The sequence below is a fragment of the Temnothorax curvispinosus genome, unplaced genomic scaffold (assembly GCF_003070985.1).
Source record: "Temnothorax curvispinosus isolate PA1 unplaced genomic scaffold, ASM307098v1 QBEX01010230.1, whole genome shotgun sequence".
NCBI lineage: Eukaryota > Metazoa > Arthropoda > Insecta > Hymenoptera > Formicidae > Temnothorax > Temnothorax curvispinosus.
In genome coordinates this window covers 280,338-290,705 of record NW_020220010.1, presented here as the reverse complement: position 1 = coordinate 290,705, position 10,368 = coordinate 280,338, and the positions used below count along the sequence as shown (strand labels likewise).

Here is a 10,368-nt window from a genome sequence, read left to right as displayed (position 1 = left end):
GCGCTCCCGTTACGCTTTATTACTGCGTTCTGCGTATTTCTTCGCGTATACTATTTCGTGATTGCGTGTATTATTTCGTCGACATATATTATTACTTTTCGCGTATTTCCTAGCGTAGATCTTCCGTGTAGTATTTCGTCAGCGTATACTATTACTTTTCGCGTATTTCATAGAGTATTTCTTGCGTGTATTATTTCGTCGTCGTCATTACTACGGTCGTGCCTTTCACCGCGTGGATTATTTCTTGCGGGTATCAGCTCGTTGGCGCATATTATTAGGTTTCGCGCATTTCACCGCGTAGATTCTCCCTGACGCGAATTCCTCCGTTGGACTATATTATTGCGTCTCGCGCACTCCCTAGCGTAGAGAGTTCCTTATGGCGAAGACCAGTTACACGTACGTTTTCCGCGAATATTAGTTCTGCGGCCGAGTTATTTACAACGCGCGGACCCTTCGAAAGACCTTGCGTGGTCGGGGGACGGCGAGTGATCGCGGCGAATATTTCGCTCGCGTCCTGCAAGTTGTAACGCTATTATCAAACTTTTTCTTATATTATATTTTGATTTACATGTTACTGGAGTACTTTCTTTTGTGTTTGTTTCGCCTCGCCAAGGTCAAACCCCTCTGCATTCAGCCTATGTAAGGACCACGACCTTCTAACGAAATTTCTGAGCAGTCGTTGCGATCGGTCAGAGCGGATGTGTCATGACGTGTGAATTAAGAGTTGTGTCGATAATTAGAGTTTATGTCGGATCTTTGTAGAGTTCATTTCGAGTACTTTTCGCGGGTTAGAGTAAACGGTGGTGTGGCCGTATCCACACCTGGCCCCCAACATTGTTTCGTATCGCTTTCGAGATCCGCTCTGTCACCCGATCATATATTTGCTACGCGCTTTAGTCCCGCCTCCCGCCTCGGGGAAAATCATATAGAGAATTAGCGTCGCACCATATAAAACTTTTTGAAAAATATTTTATTATTTTTCTACATGTTTATATTTAATTTCCAAGGTCGCAAATTTTACGATTAAAAAAAAAATCCATTTTTAGAGACAATAATATTTGATCGATTTTCTTCAAAAATCATGAAACTTCACTTTGCAAAAAAAATATACTTTTTGGAATCAATCGTTATGACGTTAATTTCTTCTTAAAGTACAACTCTTGACCTTTCGAATTATGTATTATAAAACCCTTTTATTTTTTTTTAGTTAGTACTACGTCAATTTAAAAAAAAACAAATTTTTTCGCTTTTTCAGAAAAACACGTCTTCCTTTTTTTTTAAATAACATTTACGTTTTTTAATTTGGGATAATCTGACCTAAACAGTCTTGTAGATCTTTAAAAGATGTATCGATTAAAAAAAAATGACTTAAAATTGATGCATTTGTCTTAAAGATACAAGCTGGAGAAGACGGCAGGAGTTTCTCAGACCCACGTGAGGTAATATCGGGTGTGAAAACGTAAGGTAACTGAGGGTTAATAATGTTTTAACAGAATAGAAAAATATCATTGGTTAAACGCGATACGCTGATGCCGTTTTAAGTACCATATGCATTAAGGACATTCAATTTTGCGTAACAAAAAACGCGGAACGTCTCTGATTGGTTACGCGATACTCGTTACGCGGAAAATATCAGTTCATGGAACCGCACCCTAACGAAAATTCGACCAATATGCGTACGGCGTTGGCGAGACGGCTTCTTTTTTTGGCACGGTAGTAAGTTCGATTCACGTTACGAATAAGCGACACGAATTTTGGGAAACGAAAAGTGTAACGAAAACGAAAATTCGACCAACAGGCATATGGCATTAGCGAGACGGTTCCTTCTTTTGGCACGGTAGTAAGTTCTATTTTGCGACATGAAACTCGAAAGTGTAACGAAAATTCGACCAATAGGCGTACAAGATGAAACTTCTTTGGCACGATAGTAAATTCAATTGTGCTACACGAAAAAACGTCACGAAAGTGTCACGAAAATTCGACCAACAGGCGCAAAGTGAAACTTCTTTTGGATCGGTAAGTAAGTTCGATTTTGCGACTCGAAAACGCGTCACAAAAATTCGATCAGGCGTACGACAGTGGCGAGACGGATATAGTGAGAACTGCGGGTAACACTACATTTTTGAGTTGCGGGCGACTTGGAGTGACTACGTCCGTTGTATTGTTTTTGTATTAATTTCAGAAAAGTTATGGCAAAGCCTTGCCTTTTCAGAAGTTCCACTTCTAACGCGCGTGGCGACCACGCGTTCATTTTTTTCTCAAAATTTGTTTTACACAAAATAGGTACATAAAATATTTACCAAAAATATTGTTGTTATTACTAATTTTGTGAATAAAATTAATATTTTTAGACACCAAAGTGTAAAATCAACTTTTGTCATAATAATAATGGACTTGATTCAACTAATATTTTAGCATACTTGTCTACAATATGAATTGCGATACAGATCACTTTCTTGTTCTCTTTTTTCACTACATTTATGTGAGCGTTACTTCTGTAGTAACTTAGATAATTCACTCGTTTACAGAAAATGAATTATCGTAAGTTACCACAGAACCCCGTTTACGCGGAGGAATTATCGTAACGCTTGCGTAAATATAGTATGATAGCGTGCTGAACCGGCTGAACGCACTATCTGCACTGAGCGCAGAATGCACACGTACATAGATATACTGTCACTGCGACAATGCACTGCACGGTCTGCACGGGTATCACTGCCCTCTTTTGTCAAAAATAAGAAAGTGACATTTCTGTCGCCATTTTTGTCCGACAACGACGACGACGGACGACGACGACGTGGACGTTTTTTAAAATGTAATTTTCAGATTCGGACTTTGCGTCGCAATATCTCCGCTCGTTGGGCACATAGTGGAAAAATAAAAACACTTTTATTATATAAATTTGATCTAAGCTATTTGATCCATTAAGCCTAGATAGAACTTGATCCGTTCACTGGTTATTGAGATCTCAAAATCTCGGGTACTTGCAACTCGTCACGTCGCGTAAAAGATCCACGGTGCGGTCTCGCTTCGCGTATACTTGACGCGAGATACTACCGTGTTTCTTGATCCTTGAGTTATAATCGTTAGCATTATTTTTCTTCAATATTATTAATAATGTTATAAAATTATTTTAAAAGAGCTTGTATTTGTAAAGAAAGAGAGAAAAGAGTACTTACACCTTTGGTAACAAGATAATATGCCATATCGGTTGCAAGCATATCAGATGTCAAAGCATTCTTACAATCTTCTCTATTTATTTTCAAGGTACTTAATGCTTTCTCAGCAATATGGAACATTTGATATAAAGTATCATATGTATAAAATAATATCTCTTTATCTTCTTGAAGATCTTTGTTGTATGTTGATGGAATTCCTTTCAGTGTTATCATAAATCCGGTACACTAAAATTATAATATTATACGAATAAATACATTTTTTAAATATTTCTTCAAAATTGTTTATCTATAAAATATTCGGAAATTAATAGAAAAAACTAAACATGTATTATAATTTCTTATAAAGTTAAAAGATTATAATACCATTAATAATTTTGACAATTTTAATAGTACAATTTTACAAATAAAAGTATTATAAATAAATGATTTACATAGGTTGTACATAAAGTAGCAACACTGTCATAAGAGGTATTTGGTAACTTTAATATTATTAATCAATCTAAGAAAAATGGAACGTTGAGCCGTAATAAGGTGTTAATGTTCATACATTCTATACTTTAAGTGAAGAAGTAACGAATTATAATGTACATACTGTACATATACATATATTCTAACTTAATAGACTGCGCGCTGCTGTCGGACTCGAAACACAGCTATCTTGGAACATTAATACCCTTCCCTCCCCCGGAATTAAATCAACGCAATTTTTCGCAATAAATTTTTTAAACAATTGAATCGCGTTGATTTAATTCCGGGGAAGGTATTAATGTTGTAAGATAGCTGTGTTTGAAGTCCGACAATTTGCGGCGCGCAGTCTATTAAATTAAAATATATGTATATGTACAGTATGTACATTATAATTCGTTACTTCTTTACTTAAAGTATAGAATGTGTAAGGTAGGATGTCAGGCGAAGGTGCGTCGGTTCCCACAATAACGAATCGTTTAGTTAAGTAAAATCTTGCTCTATTTATTCATGCTCTATATACAAGTAGAATACTTCTTGGATGTGTACGGATAGGTGGACGTGTGTGTAGGAGATTAATGTGTAGTGTCAACGCGGTGTGTTGCGTATTGTCCCGAACAGTCAGATTCGAGGAGGCTGAGCTTGGAGGGGAATGTTGAAGTCCTTGGACACGAGCCCAGTATGTGCGTCATCACAGAGTGCTCCGGTTGGAGCTGGATGCTCGGGTACTCGGCTTTCACGGGAGGAAAGTATCCACCTTGGAGATCAGGAACAGACCCTTTGTCTTGGCCTCAGGTACAGGAATCGGAGTCGGAATTGGAGTTGGAGAAGGCGGCGCCTCGGTGTTGTCCGGTGTTGTCCGGTGTTGTCCGGTGAGCTGGGTCGTAACGACCCAGGAAACCTTTCCACGGCAGAGAGTCTGTCGACTCTTACCGAAGAGAGTTAATGCCCTGCAAAGCAGGCATAAACGAAGGCCCGGAATGAGGGGGAATCTGCAATATTCCGAGAGGTAATAGCATTGATGATTCTAAGCGAAAAGGATCATATTGTTGCGACTCTAGGGCGACCCATTCTCTTCTTCGGGAACAGTCCTCCGGATGCTCGACGCAGTTCAGATGCTCCTCTTCGGTCTCCCGAATTGACGTCTTCCTCGGCCGTCGTTGCCGCTCCTCCTCAAAGTCTTCGGAAAAGGGGTGAATTACTGTTTGTGGACCCAACGTCTTTAAGACTCCCCGAATCCCTGTCTCGGCATTTGGCCTTCGTCCCACGGAACAACCACAACTTAAAAATCGTGAGCAAGACAGTCTTCTTAAATGATTCCCTTCCGAAAAAGTCTTGGACGATGTTTTGCCGCAGTAGCTCAGGTCGGGATCCCAAAAGCCTCTCGCAAACTATAGACTTTCTCTGGAGAAAAACAAATATAACACGCAGTAAACACCGAACAAAACAACTTTCTAAATTCAAGGAATTCAATATTTTTTACAAAAACTTTTTATTTAAAAACATTCATAAAAGTTGAGCTCACTCCGCCGAGCTCAACTAAAACGCATTTCCCTCTTCGGGGCATTCAGATCGAAAATGCCCCGTTTTCCTGCACGTCCAACATTCTCTTCGGTCGGCGCCAAATTTGCTGCCAGTTTCCCTTCTGGCTTTTCCCACCTTTCCCTTTTTCCTCTTCCGTTTCCACTCTTTTTCCTTCTTGTCCCTTTCGCGCGTCCTTCCTCTCCAATTTCTCAAAATCTTTACCAAAATGTTCTCCCTTTCTTTCGAAATTCTCCCCCGAATAATTTTAATTGCTTTTGTCCTTTTGACATCTACTTTTAAAGAGGTTACTCTCTCCAGCTGGAGAATCCTCCTCAGAAAATTGTCAAATAAACCCAAAACAAATTGCGCACACGCGATTTTGTCTCGTACCGCGAAGGAACACTCCAAGTACTAATCGCGAAAGTCTTTCTAGCTCTGTTCCTAGGGAAACCAAATTCTCCCCAAATTTTTGTCTACGGCGCGAATTGCGTGTAACAATTTTTGCGATAAACCTCCCTTGCCGAAACGCAACTTCGATTTAAGTTCCTCAAAACACAGGCTTTCTAAAATTTTTATTGACTCTAAAACCTTCCGCGCTTTTCCTCTGAAGCTCACGACCAACACAACGGATTTGTACGCGTCGTCCCAGTTATTTGCGCGCGCAATGAGAAAAAATTGGGAGAGGAATTCTCGCAGCAGCGTCGAGCCATCATACGTGTCGGGCTTCAACTTGAAGCCTAATTTCATACGCGCACAACTTCCGCGCGTTTTCTCCGCGGCGGCTTACGCTCTCGCATCTCCAGAATTTCCGCGCGCAACTACCGCCTGCGCTCCCGTGTCTCCGGTCGCGTTAAATAAAGAGGGACTTAGCTGCAGTCTCCTGAAATCGGCGGAACTCCTCATATTGTTGGGTCAACAATCGGCGTATTCCTCGTCTCGCCGATGTAGCGAAGCAGCGAATTCCTCCTCTTTCCGCGCGTGCTCTCACGCAACAGCCGCACTTCTTAGATGACGGCTTGCAGAGTCGCTGCCATCGTTGTCGCTTTCGAGACGTCCGGCTAAAGCCCCTTGCACAAACGCTATCGCTATCGTTTATTGTGCAAGGGGCTTAAGGTGTCTCTGCCCGGAACCTTTGTCTGGTGGGAGCCAACGTGGCCATTTCGTTCTTTCTATCCTCGACGAGCTCCCAAAAATGTTGCGCTCTCCGCTGTCGCGTTTGTTGCACTCTCTCACACTCGCACTCTCTCACCCGCGAACGCGCCGCGCACTTCCGTTTCCGGGAATAAAGACCCGTTAGTCAACGAATAGATTTAATAGAAAGTTCTCAGTACAGAAAAACACGTTTGTATGGCTCCAAGGCCCGGCGCAGAATCTGAAAAGCGACAGACAACAACAAGCTCGTCGTCAAGCCCGTCGTCAGAGACCGCTTCGCGACTGCCTTTTCGAGGCTTCTACCGGGCGTCTCAGCACGGGCGCAACAATATGAACATGGGTCCTAGTCTTAACGGTTACCAATATATACTGGTTATAACGTGAAAAGGGCATCATGCGTATGGAGGGATAGAAATAAAAGTAAAATACTGACAACAATTGTTAGTAGTTAGTTAGTTGTCTGTTCTATTGCTTATAGCAGCCTTAGAGGCTGAGCGCATACTATCGACTTTACATCGACTAAACTCTTTAATCGATGTCGAGCAGCAACAACGATTTCTTATTAACTAAATAATTTAATCGAGGACTATATATTATTACAGAATGAGTGTGTGCGCCTCCCATCTCTCCCCCTCCCCTCTCCCTCTTCCTCTTCACCTCTCTCTCTCTCCTCCACTCCCTCTCTCCCCTTCTCTCCCCCTCCCTCCTGGACTTTCAAATTCTCGAACCTCATTATTTTTTTCTTCCATGATTGCGATTTCTTTATTTCGATATCACGTATTAGCTGACTAACATCTGCGACCGTAAACCCATACCAAATAAAAATTTCTAAATTCGTCTATTTACTTTCCCTACATAAAGTTTTATCAAAATCAGAATTTTCGGATTTGCGAGGTTTTCTTGTTAGATTATTTTGAACGCCATAATTATCTACAGAATCAGATGAACAAAGAGAGAGATTTCATTAAAGAGCCAAGCCTATGGAGACATGATATAGAGAAAAAAAGTAAATTTTATGCTGAATGACTTGTATTGATCCTTGATTGAAAACAACGATGTTAAATTGTCGCAAGCTAAGAAAAAAATAATTTTTAATTATTTCTTACCAATTTCTTTACAAAATGTAATTGATTTCATTTCATTACTTTTAATCAAAAATTCACATTGCTAAAAATGTTAAAATGTTGTTTTAAAATTATACTTTAAAATAAAGGCAGATTTAGCCCTAAAAATGACTCAAAGTGGCCTTCAAATTAACAGAAAAGAAAAGATGTAATGAAAACGAACTGTTGATACTGTTGTGTTATGGATGCATCCATCTATCATAATCCACTAACCGAATTTAATAATTATCAAAAAAATTTGATTTCGTCATACTGTGTAATTAAACTTAAAATTATTAATTTACGAATTAAGAAAGGAAATTTCTTTGATATATTTCATCAAGGTACATTATCAAACAAGTATGACGTAAAATAATTGATTTAATATGTTAAACAAAAAGTACATTATTAATTAATTTCTTATTTTTGACATTATAACTTAAAACAGTAAAAAAATTAAAATTTTAAACATGTATAAACAAACCTTTCCTAATATGGTACCAGTTTTTCCTCGTATTAATTCCATACAATCTGGATTGCGCTTCTGGGGCATTAAACTACTGCCAGTAGAATATTTATCAGCAAATTTGACGAAATTAAACTCCTGAGTGCTGTATATAATCAAATCTTCACAGAAACGGCTTAAGTGCACCGCTGATAATGATGACCAAAATAGAAATTCAGCTAAAGACAATAAAAGAAAAAATAATTTTAGTTATATTTTATTACATTAACTAATATAAGGTATGTACCTTACTATATACTTTATTTTAATACAAATTACTAATTTTTGATTAATTTTAATTTTTAGTATTAAAACATTTATAGTTTTTAAGTAATTCAAATTTTTTAAACTTGAATTAAAATCCGTACTTTTCAAATTAAAAATTTAAAAAATAAATTTTTTGAAACTTGTAAATTAAAACTACGATTATTAGAGAAATAAATAAACAAAATTGTGTTTTTTAATTAATTTTAAATAAATCCTATTTTAATAAAATGTTAATTTTAAGCTTAATTACAAAAACTACGGGGTACTATCCCTTCGTTGTCTAAATAAAACTTTATGGTTCACTAATGCAGGTAATAAAAACATGAAAGTATAGAAGCATATAAATAATATTTTATTTATTTGAAATTCAAATATCTCTTAAATTAATAACTTTTCCAAAACTACTTCCTTATACGGAATAAAAACTACGAAGGTCAGTACGAAAGTATGTATGTAGGTTTATTGTTTCTCCCCCGTAGGGCTTACAAGGCGTTTTTTTTCTGAGGAACGTACCCAAACCTCTACATTACCAGATGGCGTTTTTTAGGGCCGTACCCAACCCTTTACATCTATCGTCTTCCTACCCGACCTGACCATAGCGGCCTTTTACATTCTACTCCCTCCCTCCCTTCCTCGCCCTTTACCACTCCTTCCATTTCCCCTCCTCCTCATTCCATGCGATCTCCCTTCCGTCCACCCACAATCTCCTGTTCTCCACCCGCGTGTTTCTACCCTTCGCTCTCTCCTCTTTAGCCTTCTCCAGCAGCTTTCATCTCATCTTCCTTTCCTCCAGGAACAGGTTTTCATCCACCCCTATACCTTACACCCGCCTAATAACCCCATAACTATCCAGTAGCTCTTCTCTCTCCTTTTCATCTTCTAACTCCACTATTAAGACCTCTTTCCCTCCCTCCCCGCTTCTTTCCCATACCCTACCAATTCTCGGCATTTTGATCACCTTCTCTGCCACCCTTTCCATCAAGCCCCTCCTTTTGTCCGCGTCCCTCCCGTCCAGCCCCCTCCAGACCACGTTCCTCTTTCTTCTTTCTCTTTGCACTGTTCTTCTCTTTGCTCCTCCTCCAATCTTTTCACTTTCTCCGTCAGGCTCTTCGACTTCTTGCTCTCTACCTTCTCTCTTCTTTCTACCCCCTTATGTGGCTCTTCACTCTTCACCTTGTACTCCATCTTCTCCGGCGTCTTCGGTTCCCCTACTTCCCTCTCCACGTCCGCTCTTTCTCTCCCTCTCTGCTCCTCCCCTCGTCCTGCCGGCACATTCTCGCACGTCCTCGCATACCGGCTCTTCTCTTTGCCTCTTCATCCACCCATCTTCTGATACTCTCACCTTTGTCCCAGACAAGCTTCCTCTCTTCCTCTCCCCCTACCTTGAAATTGCTCCACGCCTCTTCTTTCTCTGATGCCGCCTGCGCCCCCCCATCCTTCTTCTCTCCTGCGGGTATTCCTCCCGGTTTTTTCCGCCGCTCCTCTTCGCCGCACCTCTTTTCCGGTTTGGTCCCTGCCTCACTCCTGTACCCTCTCCTCTTTCAGCCCCCCTTTCCCTTCCCTCAAGCAGCCTTCTAATATTTTCCAGTTCGTCCGCTATCCTACCCCACACCCTCATCATGCTCTGCGACTCTTTCATCCTCCGCTCTCCTCAGCACTCTCCGTTCGATCTTCCACCTGTTCTCGCGGGTCCCTACTTTCACCTACAAACATAACTTTCTCAGACCCTGCCTTCCTCTCTTCCTTCTCTCTCATTCTCCTCTAACCCCTGAGTGTGTTATATGTGTATGTGCGCACCCATTCAGACATTGTCCTCCCCCTTCTTTTCCCTACTTGATTTGCTCTCTCCTTGACACCGCCTGCTCTTACTTTCCTCTCTTCTGCTTTTCTCCACGCCTTTCTGCAGTTTTCTTAAAATCTCTCTTCACTTTGCTATCTTCTTTCCGGCCTCTCCGTCATATATACTCTTCGCCATGTTACCATCTACCTGCCATCGACGTCCGTACTTCTCCTCGATCGACCCTTCTTCTCGATCCATCGATTCGGTGATCGATTTCACCCGCTCCATCTCATTGGCCGTCTTGCTGTGCACTTGCGCGCTCGCCTTAAGGCTCCGGCCTGCTCTGCTCGCAGCGCGCTCTAGCGCATTCCGTCCTACCGTCCCGCAGTGGTG

The 10,368-nt window shown here is 40.6% G+C and overlaps 1 protein-coding gene across 1 annotated transcript in view; it reads right to left on the bottom strand.

Moving 5' to 3' along the window:
* The window catches only part of LOC112459920 (argininosuccinate lyase), a 261,202-nt gene that overhangs the window by 15,751 nt on the left and 235,083 nt on the right, over positions 1–10,368 (bottom strand). The window contains exons 8-9 of the mRNA XM_025024293.1: positions 7,908–8,107; positions 3,180–3,404 (exon numbers count right to left, since the gene is read on the bottom strand). Coding sequence (XP_024880061.1) covers positions 3,180–3,404; positions 7,908–8,107 — 425 coding nt within the window. The remainder of the gene's footprint in view (positions 1–3,179; positions 3,405–7,907; positions 8,108–10,368) is intronic.